This window comes from Lates calcarifer, unplaced genomic scaffold, assembly GCF_001640805.2.
Source record: "Lates calcarifer isolate ASB-BC8 unplaced genomic scaffold, TLL_Latcal_v3 _unitig_918_quiver_1618, whole genome shotgun sequence".
In the NCBI taxonomy this organism is placed as follows: domain Eukaryota; kingdom Metazoa; phylum Chordata; class Actinopteri; family Centropomidae; genus Lates; species Lates calcarifer.
This window is the reverse complement of record NW_026118095.1, coordinates 1-16,034: the sequence shown is the minus strand read 5'-3', so window position 1 is coordinate 16,034 and position 16,034 is coordinate 1. Positions and strand designations below refer to the sequence as shown.

The following is a 16,034-nucleotide window of genomic DNA, read 5'->3' as shown; positions in this document are numbered from 1 at the left end:
TCATTCTTGAAAACATTCGTAGTCACTAGAAAAACCAAATACCATTGCAGCACATTACTTTCATTCTTCTCTCTGCTGTGTACTTAACGTTAGCTAGCTAACCTAAGCTAGCAAGCTGTTTACATAGCTTAAGTAACTTTAAGCTTACTCTGTACCTTAAAGAGTATTTATTCATACAAATATCATAAAATGTTCAAATCGCGATTGCGCTTCAATTTCGATAAATTGTTCAGTCCTAGTTGTTAGGCTAGGTCATGTTTTGAAACACAAGCTACCAACTAACCCTTTAGAAGCAGGCAGTAGTTTGGGAAAGATGTCTTTGTATCCTCAGACTAGATTTTTATTTTTTACTTGAAAAATTGAATTGTCATTTCCTCCAGTCTGGATTTACAAATGCACTGCTTTGTCCTGTGGCTGGATATCCTTTGTCAATAAGCAGTAAAATCCCTTTTTAAATTAGTATAAGAGCTTGTGACATAGACATGCAGGGTTTTTATCTATATTTTATTTGTCTACAAAGCACTGAAAAAGACTGAAAAGAAACACAAAAAAATTTAAAGCTGAATATTGAATTAGGTGTTGGAACAATTTAATACCAGCTCGTCATCCATTCTGTGCACCTTATCAGTCATGGAAGCTGAGGACAAAGTTCATTTGTGTGCTAAAGGCGTTACCTACTGTATCTCTTGTAAAGGTAAAAACCCTACTGTGTAGGCAGAGGGAGAGGAAGGAAGAGTGAGCATTGCTTCCCCTCAGATTCAGCAATTCACTTTCAGAAATGAGTAGCTGTATAAAATTAGTTGTGTCTTTTTGGATTTAATCACCCTACAGGTATGTAAAGATATGTACCGCTTATCACCATAGAAAATAGTTTATTATCACTCAGTATTTTCCCAGGACTGCACTGCTCTATTACTGTGTGTTGCTCACAAAGCAGCAGCCTTTTGTTAAGGACTAAAACCATTTTCAGTAGACGAGCAGATGATGATCAACAATGTTGTTTAATGAGCAGTTAGTCCACGTTGCTTTTCCTTGGAAAATGGTAAATGGACTGCACTTATATAGCACTTTTCTAGTCACTTTGTGAATACAGAGAGAATCTTCTGATGATTGGTTTTGACTAGTGGTAGAAAAACAAGGTGCCAGAAGACAATAAAACTGTTGAAGAAGGAATATAGACTCTAAAGATGGTCAGTAACACTTTTTACCTGACATCTGTTGCTATCTTAGATTTGCAAAAATATGCAAAAATGTAACTATGTAAAGCATTTTACTGCCTAGAATAAAAACAGCAGAAGCTATGATGAAGAGAGACTATTGAAAATTAATCTCTAATTTTGCATTGAGGTGGTAATTAAAAGTGTAATTAGACAGAAAAAGATCTATATAGGCTAAACTGACTGCTCAATGCATCAGCTATAAAGAAAGCAAATTTCCAAAATAAAATATTGTGTTCTACAGCTGGATATGATAGTCTGAAAATAAGTTTAAAACCCTGAGAATTGACTTCATTTGAATCATTTTTTAAAATGCCAAACATTGACAACTTTCTTTGATAGACATTTAAGACATGATCAATAACAACATCAATAGAAATGTTGGATACAAGTAGGAGTTATTGGCTATCAAAAATTACTAAAAATGTTAAAATTAAAAATAGAAATAATAAGTAACTAATTATTGCATAAATTGATAGGTAAATTGATAGTATTTGCCATGTGGGCCGTGTCTGTGATAAAATGTTTCAAGCCCATTTGGGTTCCTTGTAATGTCAGGCATGCTGGTGACAATGGGGAGAGAAACAAATGGATAAATTATATGTCATCATAGAAATTATGGTTTAAGTTTTTAAAGCTAATTAAACCACTTGCACTTGCTCATTTGCTGTAACACAACACATTTTTCAAGTGTTTGTTGCCCAATAGTAATTTGGTTGAGATTCAGACTGATGGTTCATTATGGTGATTGGTTTTGTAAAGAAATAGATATAACTATGTTGAATTTTAACTTGTTACTTTGGGATTTGAAGAATCAGAAGTGAATCGGGGTCATGAGTTTAAAAGTATGAAGAGCCAATGTACTAAACAGAAGACCCAGAATGCCTTTGACAGTGATGTCCCGATTATGTAACTACTGGACTAGAAAACTCTCTGTTTGCATTCAGTGGGCCATGATAGACAAGCTTGTTGCTCAGTCAGACTAAGTAGTTTTTTTTAGCTGGTAGCCTAGATGGCTTGGAAAGAGCACTACTGCCTATGGAGGGCCAGTATCAAGAGCACTGCAGTAGTTTAGGTGTCTGTTATGAAGACATACACAGCATGTTGTTTTCTTATAAGGGATTCTCACTTCAGCAGTGTTGCACGTTAAACTATAGAATGTTTTTGTCAACAAATTAAAATTAGTTGAGAATTTATGATCAGAATGTAAAATAACACTCAGGCTTATGACTAGAAGTTGTAGCTAAGTCCAAGTCTAATTTCTTTTTAGCTCAGATATACAGTATCATTGCTCAAATGTGAATTAATGAATAATAGAATGTTTTTCCATTATGTAACTTCCGCAGACTTCATTCTCAAAAGGAGAAGACTTTCTGACGTTGTGTGAAAAATAACAGTGTGGGTGGTCTTAAGTGCTGAAGTTGAAGGCAACTGGACTTCTTTTAGGTTTCTTGAAGACGTTTCACCTCTCATCCGAAAGGCTTCTTCAGTTCTGAAAAATCTTATTGAATATCGTAACCGCGAATTACCTCAAAATATTTTAAGGCTATATGTCCACCCTTACACCCAGACGAGACTGATGTTTTCTGCAGGTCTTAGTCTAGAGTTAGATTTATTTTTAATCCCGACTTTGCCTGTTATAAACACTTTGGTGAAAACATCATTCTTCATTAATTTTCTTTAAGGTAGAGGAAATTACAACTCATGATGTACATGCTTTATTTTTTCTACAGGTCACTAATTTACTTCACTCAACAAAGCCAGTCAGCTCTCTATTAACTAGGCAGCTGAGTTGCCCTGACTGATATTCCCCTGGTGCCATTCTTCTGCGGTCACACTGTCCAACATAACCAGCATCAGATTGTGTGGGACATTCCCTGGACATTGACCAAATCTTGTGCTGCTGCCATCTTGACACTCTAGAGGGACTTTGATCAACAGGTCTCCTCTCCATAGGAACTGTGAGGGGCCGCCATTAAAAGGAACATGTGCTAGAAGTTGAACATCTTTCCTTAAACGTCTGGTTGGCTTTGACTGTAGAAGATGAGCAATGAGGATGAGTTCTTCGATGCCGTCACAGGTGGGTGCTCAGTGGGAGAGTGTGTGTGTTTGTGTTCTGGAAATTGCAGTTTTGTTAATTTTTATGACAGATTTTTCTATGCAATTCATGTCAGAGATGATTATTTTCACTATGTGTTATTCCTGTCAGTAGTTTGGACTATAAAACTAGAAAACAGTGCAACATGTCCATGACAGCCAAGCCCAACCAAACCTAAGAGCTTTAAAATGAATGTCAGCAGATTCTGTTTTATCTGAGTGTATCCGGTCCAAAATATAAAAGATATTAAAAATTACTGTAAAGCAGCAGAAGCTGGAATGAAGAAACCTTAATCAGAATAGTTTACAATTCAACTCATTATTGCCATTCTAAAATCAGCAATGCTGTTTGTAGACGAAATAGCCCACATGATGCCAGGTACCCAGTTCTTGGAGTTCTCTGGATTTTAATACAACTGTTGATGTTGGTGTCTACCTAAATATTTATTTTATAGCTTCTGTCCATAAGGAGAATTCTTGACAGATTTTATTGGGTATTAGGGCTGTCACCTTTTAATCCAAAATTTGAGCATTTGTTCCAATTTGGGTGAAAAGTTCTGATTTGAACTGCAACAAACTGTTAGAAGTAGTTGGAATAAAATTGCAGGTTATTTCAAATTTGTTCAGTCTTGATTTTTTTGAAAAAGTGACAGCCCTATTGAATAGTGATGTTTATGAGGATCTTATTCTCTCATCAGGAGTGCGTGGCACTGTTCCAAATCAGATGGCCTGTTTTGCCATCATATTGAGAGAGTGGAATGGGAGTTAAACGAATTCCCCCCGTCTTTTGCTTTATTTATGATTTTATTTTATGTGGTATCAGATTTCTGGAGGGATTAGATAAATAGTCTTCCATGTCAACACCTGTGTGGTGTCATGCAGCTAATATTACAGTTGAGAAATAAGAGCATATAAAGAAGTTAGTTTGGTGATGTGATGAACATTTTACTGTAACAGAAACCCTGCAGTTACCAGCCTCAGTCCATTTAAAAGGTTGTGTATACAGGGCACAGCAAAGCAGGGTGGGGCTGTCACAACAATAATTAGCAACATTATTGTTGTTCCTTTACAGTCAGTTGTGTCCTTGTGTGATATTGATGCTGATATGCAGTCATTGTTGTGTTACTATAATTATGTCTTTTGCTGGCTGTTGTGTCCATGTAAATATGAATAAATGAGTCAAAGTGTGTGTGTGTGTGTGTGTGTGTGTGTGTGTGTGTGTGTGTGTGTGTGTATGTCCTTGTGTGTCTGTCCACCTATCTCTGTGTTATTGTTATGAACGTCTTACTAATCAGATACAGACCATGACAAATGTTATATTCATTAGTAGACGTGCACAGGGTTAGCTGTGATCATCATCAAGTGGCATCCAACTTGCCTGAGCAACCTTTCTCATCACTATCAGTTTGACAGTTTCACTAATAACAATCGCCAATCCTCCAAAACAGTTAGGTGGGATGAAGTAAAATCAAATCAAATGTTATACTAGTAAGCTATACTTGTAGCAATAGATATTGATGAGTGTAACAGAAATATCTTTTATGACTCACCCGATATGGTAAGAACACATACCTGGTACCCTTTGACGTCATACTGACAGCTGAGAATGTGTTTGCTGAATGATAATGAGCCATTTAGTCTATTTTAAGCTGCTGTTAAGGCCCCACCTTGAGTTCACCAAAGCCCCACCCTGCAGCACTAAGTGCTCACTTGCCACATTCTCACTACCACCCATTTGTAGGTATACAGTGTATTTTATTTTTTATATTAACCGCATTTTATTCCAGCTGTTGCAAATATTTAAACGAGATACCATGGTTTATTTGGTTGCACCATGATCATTTTCATGCATTTTACCATTATTCAACCCAGAATCATAACCATAAATTTAAAAGTTAATTGAGTTTTTAAAGACACCTGCTGCTGTGTCAGTGAAGAGGTTGGTTAGTGTATACAGTTTCAGGCAATCAATAAAATTTGCTAGTCAAACCCAGGCAAGAAGATCCTGATGCAAAATGGTATGCAAATTTATAACATTGTCTATGACTGTCACATGTCACAAACAGAACACTAATATTTGACCCAAAAACAACCGCCAGCAAAATCATAGAGCCCCTTATATCTCTTTCATTAGAGTACTAGTTTTTAACATTACTCCCTTCATCTCTTAGCTGTTCAACACACTGACAAATAAACAGGTATTACTGCACAGATCATTGGCTGTTGTGAGATCTAATGGAACTATAACCTGATATCACATTTTGTTTCCCATAGGCCTCGATTCAGACGAGTCGTATGAAGGGGTGTCAGAGGCCAGTTTCAAAGATGCACTGGTGTTTGACAGCAGCAGTCAAAAGAACAATGGATCAGTGCCTCAGGAGAATGGCATCAAGAAACACAGGTACTTCTGCATTCCTGCTCCACATTCCATTTGCAGTGTGTGTACTTCTATGTTTGTAACTGCATTATGTCTTGTGGGCAGGGCCACAACTTTTACTGGCAAGGATTCAATGCCATTTCATTAATAGCTCTGTATTTGATCTTGTTTTTAGAAAGTCACATAACTGAAATGCACGCTGCCATTTTACCATGAAAAATAACATGGTTGCAAGCCCACCCTGGCACACTATGCAAAAATGGTTGGGTTCTCAGAGAGTAGGAGTGAATTTCAGCAAGAAATATTAGGATATTAATTCACAAGCTTTAAGACTGGTGTGACTTGCTCTAGATGTGAAATATTAACATCTCTTTTTAAAAGTGTGTGTGAGAGAGTAAAAAGTAGGAGCCTTTTTCATGACTGACAATGAGGGACTCTTGCCTGGCTAACAGACCAGATAGACCACATGCTCAGTTTATCTGCAACCTTGGTTTTTCCTCTAGCCAGTTTGTTAGATGAGATACTGCTTATACTCATCCACATGACTGAGCTGACAGCAGGCATGAGAGAACAGAATGGCCTTCTTCTCTCTCTGTGTCTGTGTTTCTATATCACTCTCATCTGTGGAAATATGTTTGGATGCCAAAGACTTAAGGTCTTTTATTAAGTAAGTAAAGTTTATTTGTATAGCACTTTTCAAGACAGAGCAGTCACAAAGTACTTTACAGTAGAAACATTTAAAAACCACACCATAAAAACATAAAAGGAGACATAAATAGGCAAACATAACAAACATACACACAAGGCACTACTCAAATTCAACAAATATATTTTTAGCTGCCTTTTAAAAGATGCCACCAAGTCAACAGTACGAGGTGTGGGTGGCAGGTTGTTCCACAGCTTAGGAGCTAAAATTTGGAAGGCATGTAATTCTGCGCCTCACCCCATAAGGCCATAAAAGTGAAAACCAAAATTTTAAAATGAAATCTAAACTTGACAGGAAGCCACTGCAAACGCTTTAAAGGTGGGGTGATGTTGGATGATTTGTGGTCGCGAGTTAGAAGCCTCACAGCAGTGTTTTGTACAGGTTGGAGGCAATTAATTGACTTTTTGTTCAGACAAGAAAACACTGCATTACAATAAACCAAATGTGGATTTGAGATGAAGGCATGGGCGAGCATCTCTTACTTTTTGAGACAACAGTCCTGAGTTTAGCAGTATTTCGTAAATTGAAGAAACAAGATCGGGTCAGGGACTTGACATGAGAATCAGACATCATGGATTGGTCCAGACACATGTTGAGTAAAGTTGAAGGATTCTATCAGATTAAGAAAGTCAAAGGCAACAGTGCATGAATCATCATCGATGTGAAGTTTGAAATCTCCATGCAGTAAAATTCTTTCCAGCTTAATAGTTGATGATAGTCACAAAAGTCAAATAAAAAATTGCCTGCTGATCCTGGTGGTTTGTAAATTAAAATAGAGAAGATTGATCCGACCAGTCTTCATCATCTGCACTTCAAAAGAGTTAAAAGAGTTAAAAGTGAAAGCCTGCTTTCCCACCCTCTGCCCTTTGATGACAGACATTATTAATACTTCACTCCAAACTGGGACAGTACCAGCCATTCTCAAAACCGCCTTAGTCACTCCTATCTTTAAGAAGCCTGGTCTGACAATATCAGCAACTACCAGCTGATCTCCAACCTCCCTTTCCTGAGCAAAATCCTGGAAAGAGCAGTTTCCACTCAACTACAACAATAAATGTCTGACCATGAGTTCTATGAGCCCCTTCAATCTGGCTTTAGGGCCCATCACAACACAGAGACTGCCTTAGTGAAGATCACAAATGATCTTCTTTTCACTGCTGATTCTGGCCACATCAGCATCCTAGTACTCCTGGACCTTTCTGCTGCATTTGACACAGTTTCCCACACCATCCTCCTCAATCGCTTCTCCACACACCTTGGCCTCACTGGTACAGCTTTCCTGGTTTCAGTCCTACCTATCCAGCCGGCAACAGTTTATCACCATTGATGGCTCTGTCCTTGGTCCCCTTCTCTTCACTTTCTATATGCTCCCCCTTGGTAAAATCATCCGCTGCCACGGTCTGCAGTTCCACTGCTATGCAGATGACAACCAGTTGTACCCCAGTACATCACCATCCACTCAGCTCCCTCCACAGTCCCTCGTCAGCTGCATCCTCGAAATAAAAACCTGGATGACCACTAACCTTCTCAAACAGCAATAAAACTGAGCTCATGGTCATGGCTCCCACAGTGCTGCTCCAGAGGGTTGGAGATTTTCTCCTCCATGTGGACAGCTGCTCCATTTCTCCTTCCTCAGAGGCTTGTAGCGTCATCCTTGACTCCACCCTGTCTTTTGAGTCACACATTAAATCCTGTAAATAAATTAAATACTGTAATGGAGTCCTGTTTGGGGTCCTCAAGAAAGCCCTCAACAGACTCCAGTACATGCAAAACTCTGCTGCCAGGGTACTAACCTGCACTAAGCTTTGGCAGCACATCACCCCCACCTTCACTCACCTACACTGACTTCCGGTTTAGTACTGCATCATTTACAAACTCATCCTGCTTGTCTATAAATCACTCCACAACCTCGGTCCACAGTACCTTTTGGACCTCCTCCACCAGTATATCCCTTTACAGAACCAGCGGTGCTCTGACTCAGGCCTTCTATCTATTCCCTGCACCAAAACATGGTCCTTTGGTGATAGAGCCCTCAGTGTGGCAGCCTTCACCCTTTGGAACTCTCTCCCAATGGAGATTTGCCATGCTATATTGTTGGTCACTTTTAAGTCTGCTCTAAAAAGTCACTTATTCAACCAGGCCCTTGGCACTTAGTCTTATTTTGTTTGGACATCACCTTTGTAAAGTGTCCTTGGGTCTTGTGAAAGGCGCTATATAAATTATGATAAGAATTATTATTATTATTATTGTTATTGTTATTATTAAAAGAAGAGGCATTCACCAACTTACAAGGTAAGGGTATACTTAAAAATGACAGCAAGTCCACCTCCACGTCCTGACATCCGTGGAATGGTCAAAAAAGCACAGTCTGGAAGGCATAGTTCAATGAAATTAGAGAAATCCATATTTCACTGCCATGTTTCGGTTAAGAACATAAAATCCAATTTTCCCCTGAGGAATAGATCATTAAGAACAAAAGCCTTATTTGATTTGATCTGTCATGCTGATCGGCAAGGGCACAACAGCGCCAGGTAATGTAGGAGGGACACGGCCTAGATGAGCAGTACACACTCCACGGGATTTCCAAATGTCACTCACCCTAAACTGGGGGACGATACTGTAATCTCTCACATTCTCACGAAACACAGACCTTAGATGAGAAGCCCTAATGTGGCCAGCGAAGGGAACACGCAAGTCCGACATGGAAGAGTCCAACTCAGGACGCCAGGAGGAGGAGACGAGGAGTTAACTTAACACAACTTAGACCTTTTGAAGCTTTTAGTGCTTAAACAAACATTAAAGATGGTGAAAAACTGGGTGGCCAGTGAAAACAACTAAGCTGTTGAGTTTTGTAGCTGAGAATTACTTTTAGGCAGTCAGTTCATCTTGAGATGTCAAATCTGATCCTTAAAGAAAATACTAAGTACGAAGTGTCAGAAATTGGGGAAGCTGTTTTTGTGCATGCCCTTCATTCATGCCCAGTGATTCTTTCTTAATTTCATTTCAGGACATCATTACCTGCAGCCATGTTTTCCAGAAATGCTGTCAGTGTGTGGAGTATCCTGAAAAAATGCATCGGACTGGTAAAGACCCACAGATTAATTGTTACTTTTCTTTACACAGTGTGTAGGTGACAGAATATATTAGACCACAACCAGGCTAGAGAATGCTAGTGAGGCCCGCCACACATATCTAAAACAAAATGAAATTTTTTATACCTGGTACATGTCAAAAGTTTATTGATGCAGTAACAGGCCAGCAGTTGTTTCAACTTTGTATATATTATTACATTATCTTGCTTTAGACTCCAGTAGTCTTTTTTATTTTGCATTGACCAGATTCAGTAGAACAAAAACAGAGAGCATTTAAGAAATTCAGCTGATTTTAAACAAAATATTCTGATAGTTGAGCTTGAAATCTTAAATCCATACTTCATGTTTTGTGCTTTTCATAGGAGCTGTCCAAGATCACGATGCCTATTGTCTTCAACGAGCCTCTAAGCTTCCTTCAGAGAATCACAGAATACATGGAACACACTTACCTCATCAACAGAGCCTGCTCGCTGTCTGACTCCATCGAGCGCATGCAGGTCAGAGCACAACTGACACACACACACACACACACACACACACACACAAAAAAAAGAAAAATAAGACAGAAAAATCATGTTCACTGTATAGTGCATTAAGTAATGTAAGCATATTGAGTCTCATGAATAAATCCTAAAGTGTAATAATAACTTACTAATAATAATAATAAAGTGTCAGGTGAGGAAGGTTAAACCAGTACTTGGTATGCAAATCTGACACAGTCACACGCACTCATGGACTCAGACAACCTCCAGAAAATTAATGTGAGAAGATGCAGCATGGAAATAAAAACACACACATAAAAACATTGTAATGTCACAAATACACACACATACACACACTAACATGTTCTGTTTAAAGAGTACGGACTAGATCTGTTCTATATCTACAGTGCCTCAAGATAACTTCTGTCGTGAATTGGCGCTATATAGATAAAATTGACTCGACTGTGATTGCTTGTCTTCAGGCAGTAGCTGCTTTTGCTGTGTCAGCAGTTGCATCTCAATGGGATAGAACTGGAAAACCCTTCAACCCTCTGCTGGGGGAGACCTATGAACTCACCAGGTGCACACACACTGACCAACACATGCACACACACCTACATATACACAGAGAGAGAGAGAGAGAGAGAGAGAGAGAGAGAGAGAGAGAGAGACCTCTTTTTAAGGTCACCTATTGAAATAGTGCATTTATCCTTTTTTTCACTGCTTCTTCATACAGAGAGGAGCAGGGTTTCCGGCTGGTATCAGAGCAGGTATCCCATCATCCCCCAGTCAGTGCCTTCCATGCAGAGAGCCTGGCCGGGGACTTCATCTTCCACGGCTCCATCTACCCCAAACTCAAGTTCTGGGGCAAGAGTGTTGAGGCTGAACCTAAAGGGACCATCACATTAGAACTACTCAAGTGAGTCTGAAAAGGAGGGTGGTGAAAATGAGAGTGTTGAATGAGAGTGACACACTACTTTAAAATATACTATATTGTACATATGTACATATGTGTATATATATATATATATATATATTCACATTTCTCCGCCTATATATATATATATAATTAATAAAATGAAATGTGCAATGGATCTTAGCAGCAGAGGAATGTACTAAACATATGCTTTCTCTTTTGTTTTCCTCTCTTTGTTTGGTCTTCTTCTACTTTATTCTGTTATCCTGCTTTCTGCATTATCCTGTCATTCCTTAATGCTGTTTTATTTTCCTCTCCTCTTCCCTGTCCTTCATTCCCTTTGCTTCTTCCATTCCTGCTCCTCTTCCCCAGGCACAACGAGGCATACACTTGGACTAACCCTTACTGCTGTGTACACAACATCATCCTAGGCAAACTGTGGATAGAACAGTATGGCACAGTGGAAATAGTGAACCACAGGTATGTAAATGACACTTGAATGATGTCTGCAAGTTGTATTTCTAATAATGAGCACATAGAATAATTTAACACACTATGGGAGCTGAGTGCATTATAATTACATAATTTGTAGGCTGTAGCGACATCGGCATTAGCCTGATGTCATCTTGGCACCTATTATCAAACTATCACACTTCACTTAATAGAAAAAGACATGAACTGAACTGCACCAAGGTTAAAGTACGGTCACTGAGAATTATTCAGTTCAATTCAATATATTTATATAGCGCCGAATCACAACAAAAGTCATCTCAAGGCACTTTTCATGTAGAGCAGGTCCATACTTAAAATAGGTATTTACAGAGAGAGACCCAACAAATCCCACCATGAGCAGTACTAGGCGACAGTGGCAAGGAAAAACTTCCTTTTAAGAGACAGAAACCGAACTTAGGGTGGGCAGCCATCTGCCTCGACTGGTTTGGGGGGGTCATATAAAACGTAAGGTGATGCCAATATTACAGCAGTAGTAATGATAATAGTGATAATTAAAGTATTGACTGCTAACATAGCAATACTAATAAGTTTAAGTAATTTCTAATTATAGCCGCAGGTGTTGAGTGGAGAGAGAAGCTCAGCGCATCATGGGAGATCTCCCGGCAGTCTAGGCCTATAGCAGCACAACTAAGGGATGGTTCAAGCCTGAGCCAACCCTAACTATAAGCTTTATCAAGAGGAGAGTTTTCAGCCGACTCTTAAAGGTACAGAGGGTGTGTGCCTCCCGAACCGAAACTGGGAGAAGGTTCCACAGTAGAGGAGCCTGATAACTGATGGCTCTTCCTCCTATTCAACTCTTGGAAACTCCAGGAACCACCACTAAACCAGCATTCTGGGAGCGCATAGTCCTAGTGGGATTGTAGGGGACTATGAGATCTTTAAGGTAAGATGGAGCCTGACCATTAAGGGCTTTTTATGTGAGGAGGAGGATTTTGAATTCAATTCTGGATTTGACTGGGAGCCAGTGTAGAGAAGCTAACACAGGAGAAATATGGTTTCTTTTCCTAGTTCCTGTCAGTAATCGTGCTGCAGCATTTTGAATCAGCTGCAGAGTCTTTAGTGACTTGTTGGGGCAGCCTGATAATAATGAATTACAGTAGTCCAGCCTAGAAGTAACAAAATGCATGGACTAGTTTTTCTGCATCCTTTGAGACAGAAAATGTCTCATTTTGGTGATATTACGCAGGTGAAAGAAGGCAGTCCTAGAAGTTTGTCTTATGTGTGAGTTAAAAGGACATCCTGATCAAAGATGACTCCCAGATTCTTTACAGTGGAGCTGGGAGCCAGGACAATGCCGTCTAGTGGAACTACATTATTAGAAAATGTATTTCTGATGTGTTCAGGACCAAGTACAATGACTTCAGTTTTATCTGAGTTCAGTAATAAAAAATTGCTTGTCATCCAGGTTTTAATGTCCCGAAGACAAGCCTGGAGTTTGGCTAGATGATTGGTTTCATTAGGCTCCATTGACAGATAAAGCTGTGTATCATCTGCATAACAATGGAAATTTATGGAGTGTTTCCTGATAATATTGCCCAAGGGGAGCATATACAAAGTGAAGAGGATTGGTCCAAGCACTGACCCTTGTGGAACTCCATGTCTAACTTTTGTGTACCTGGAGTGTAGTTGTTAACATGTACAAACTAAAAGCCTATCAGATAGATAGGACTTAAACCAGTTTAGTGCAGTTCCTTTAATACCAATAAAGTGCTCCAGTCTCTGTAAAAAGGATGTGATGGTCAATCATATCAAAAGCAGCACTGAGATCTAACAAGACAAGTACAGAAACAAGTCCATTGTCTGATGCGATCAGGAGGTCATTTGTAACTTTTACAAGTGCTGTCTCTGTGCTGTGAGATTTTATCATTAAAAAAGTTCATAAAATCATTGCTGCTGAGGGTTAAAGGGAATGTGTGGATCTATAGAGCTGTGACTCTCTGTCAGCCTGGCTACAGTGCTGAAAAGAAGCCTGGGGTTGTTCTTATTATCCTCTATTAATGATGAGTAATAGGCGTCTCTTGCAATTACAGAGGGCCTTTTTATATCTTTTGACACTATCTTGCCAGGCTAAGTGGGATTCTTCCAGTTTGGTGGAACGCCACACTCTTTCAAGCCTACGTGCTGTTTGTTTCAGTGTACAGGTTTGGGAGTTGAACCATGGAGCTTGCCTCTTTCTCTTTATTGTTTTCATTTTAGGGGGTGAAGGAATCTAGAGTTGTACGTAGTGAGTCTGCAACGCTGTCTACAAGATGATAAAGCTGGGAGGGAGTAGCTTCTGCTAAATTAAGATGAGGCACTGGACCTAAGTTAGTGGAATCATTTCCTAGAATTTAACTACTTGCATGATCTGAAATATTTTCTAGTCAGGATGTTTATTGCTGATAATACAGCAATATAAATTCGAAAGTGATTAAAAAGTGGTCTGATAGAACGGGATTCTGTGGGAAGACTGTTACATGTTCAATGTCATACGCATAAGCTAAAACAAGAGAGTGTGACTCAAACAGTGACTGGGTTATTTACTGAAGAAAAAGCAGAGCTAAGGCTGTCATTATTGACATCAACATGAATATTGAAGTTGCCTACGATAATTAACTTTATCTGTTTAAGTACCAAACTCGACAGAAACTCTGAAAATTCAGATAAGAAATCAGAGTATGGACCAGGAGGACGGTACACTACAACAAATAGAATTGGCTTTAATGTTTTCTACCATGGTGGGACAGACTAAGAACAAGGCTTTCAAATAAATTATAATTTAGGTTTAGCACTAATTAGTAAGCTGGAACCGAAAATGGCTGCGACTCCACCTCCACAGCAGGTGTCTCGGGGAACGTGAGTATTAAAATGACTGGGGGGTGGGTTCATTCAGGCTAACATACTCATCCTGACACAGCCAGGTTTCAGTCAGACAAAATAGATCAAGATGGTATCTGATCTATGAGAGAGAGAGATGAGAGAGATCTGATATTGAGTAATCCACATTTAATTATTTTATTTTGCTGTACATTTGAATTGGCTGTGTTGATTTTTATGACATTATTGTGACTAACTCCTCTTTGTTAACCTTTGATTTAGTTAATTTAAATGGTTGGGGGGCAGACACAGTCTCTATGGAGTAATGGGGGGGGTGACTGCTCTAAAGGAGGCACAGAGAAGTGTGTAAGACTGCAGCTCTGTCTCCTGGCCTGAACTCTGGATTGTCAGGGCTTTGGCTTCCTAATAAACTCAGATGTCAGATTTCTAGATATGAGAGATGCTCCATCAAAAGTGGGATGAATGCCATCTCTCCTAACCAGACCAGGTCTCCCCTTTGATAGACTGACCACAGCCACCACACAGGAAGGAGGAAGAATAGTTCTGGGATGGTGATGGGTGCTGGGGTTCTGACTGACAGGACAGAGCATCGGGTTTCACATTCTTCGAGCCAGGCCTGTAGGACAGAGTGAAGTTAAACTGGGTCAGGAGTAAGACCCATTGGGCTTGACGGGGACCGAGCCTCCGGGCTGACTGGAGGTATGCTAGGTTCTTATGATCAATCCAAACCAGGAATGACACTTCAGTCCTCTCCAGCCAATGCCTCCACTCTTCCAAAGCCAGCACCACAGCGAGGAGTTCCCGGTTTCCTATGTCATAGTTGCACTCTGTGGGAGAAAGACAATAGGAAAAGAAGGCACAAGGGTGAAGTTGTGTATCTAAAGTGGAATGCTGGACAGAACCACCCCCACGCCAGAGTCCAAAGGTCCACCTCCACAGTAAACTGTCTGGATGAATGAGGATTGGGGCTGAGGTAAACAGTGACTTGAGAGTGTTGAAGGCCCCATCGGCCTCAGAGGACCAGGAAAATAGAGTTGAAACTGAGGTGAGTGTGTGTGAGTGGAATTACTATCTTGCTGAAGTTAGGGATGAACCTGCGTAGAAATTAGCAAAGCCCAGAAATCTCTGAAGTTGTTTCCGAGTATCAGGCTGGGGCCACTCCACCACTGCCTTCACCTTCACAGGGTTTGGTTTCACCTGTCCACACTCCACCAAAAATCCCAGAAAACTCACAGAGGACACATATAATTCACATTTCTCCGCCTTCACAAACAATTTATTCTCCAGCAGCCTCTTGAGCACTGACCTGACATGATGTTGATGTTCAGCAGGAATCTGGGAGAAGATGAGGATGTCATCCAGGTACACTATGACAAAACGGTTTATCATGTCCCGCAGGATGTCATTAATGAGAGCTTTGAAGACAGTGGGGACAGCAGGGGCATTCGTGAGACAAATGGCATCACCTGATACTCAAAATGGCCCAGGGGAGTGTTGAACACCGTCTTCTACTCATCCCCTTCCCTGATTCGCACCAGGTGGTAAGCGTTCCTGAGGTCAAGCTTAGTGACAACCGTAGCCTGATGTAGGGGTGTGAAAGATGAGTCCATGAGAGGAAGTGAGTATTTTCCCTTTATTGTTATGTTGTTGAGACCACGGTAATCAATGCAGGGTCGAAGGGAACCATCTTTCTTCTTAACAAAGAAAACCCCGCCTCCCAAATGGGAAGAGGATGGACGGATTAAACCAGCGGCCAGGGACTCGTGAATGTACCTCTCCATGCACTCACATTCGGGCAGGAGAGATGGAACAACTGG

General features: G+C 40.1%; 1 protein-coding gene across 1 annotated transcript; it reads left to right on the top strand.

Moving 5' to 3' along the window:
• Positions 1–724: 724 nt before the first annotated feature.
• Positions 725–15,715, top strand: LOC108880349 (oxysterol-binding protein-related protein 2). The gene is made up of 9 exons (XM_018671826.2): positions 725–831; positions 2,951–3,297; positions 5,589–5,715; positions 9,405–9,480; positions 9,852–9,986; positions 10,454–10,551; positions 10,708–10,890; positions 11,260–11,367; positions 15,616–15,715. Exons 2-9 carry the CDS (start codon positions 3,261–3,263, stop codon positions 15,713–15,715), a joined length of 864 nt encoding a protein of 287 aa, XP_018527342.1. The 5' UTR covers positions 725–831; positions 2,951–3,260.
• The last annotated feature ends 319 nt before the right edge of the window (positions 15,716–16,034 follow it).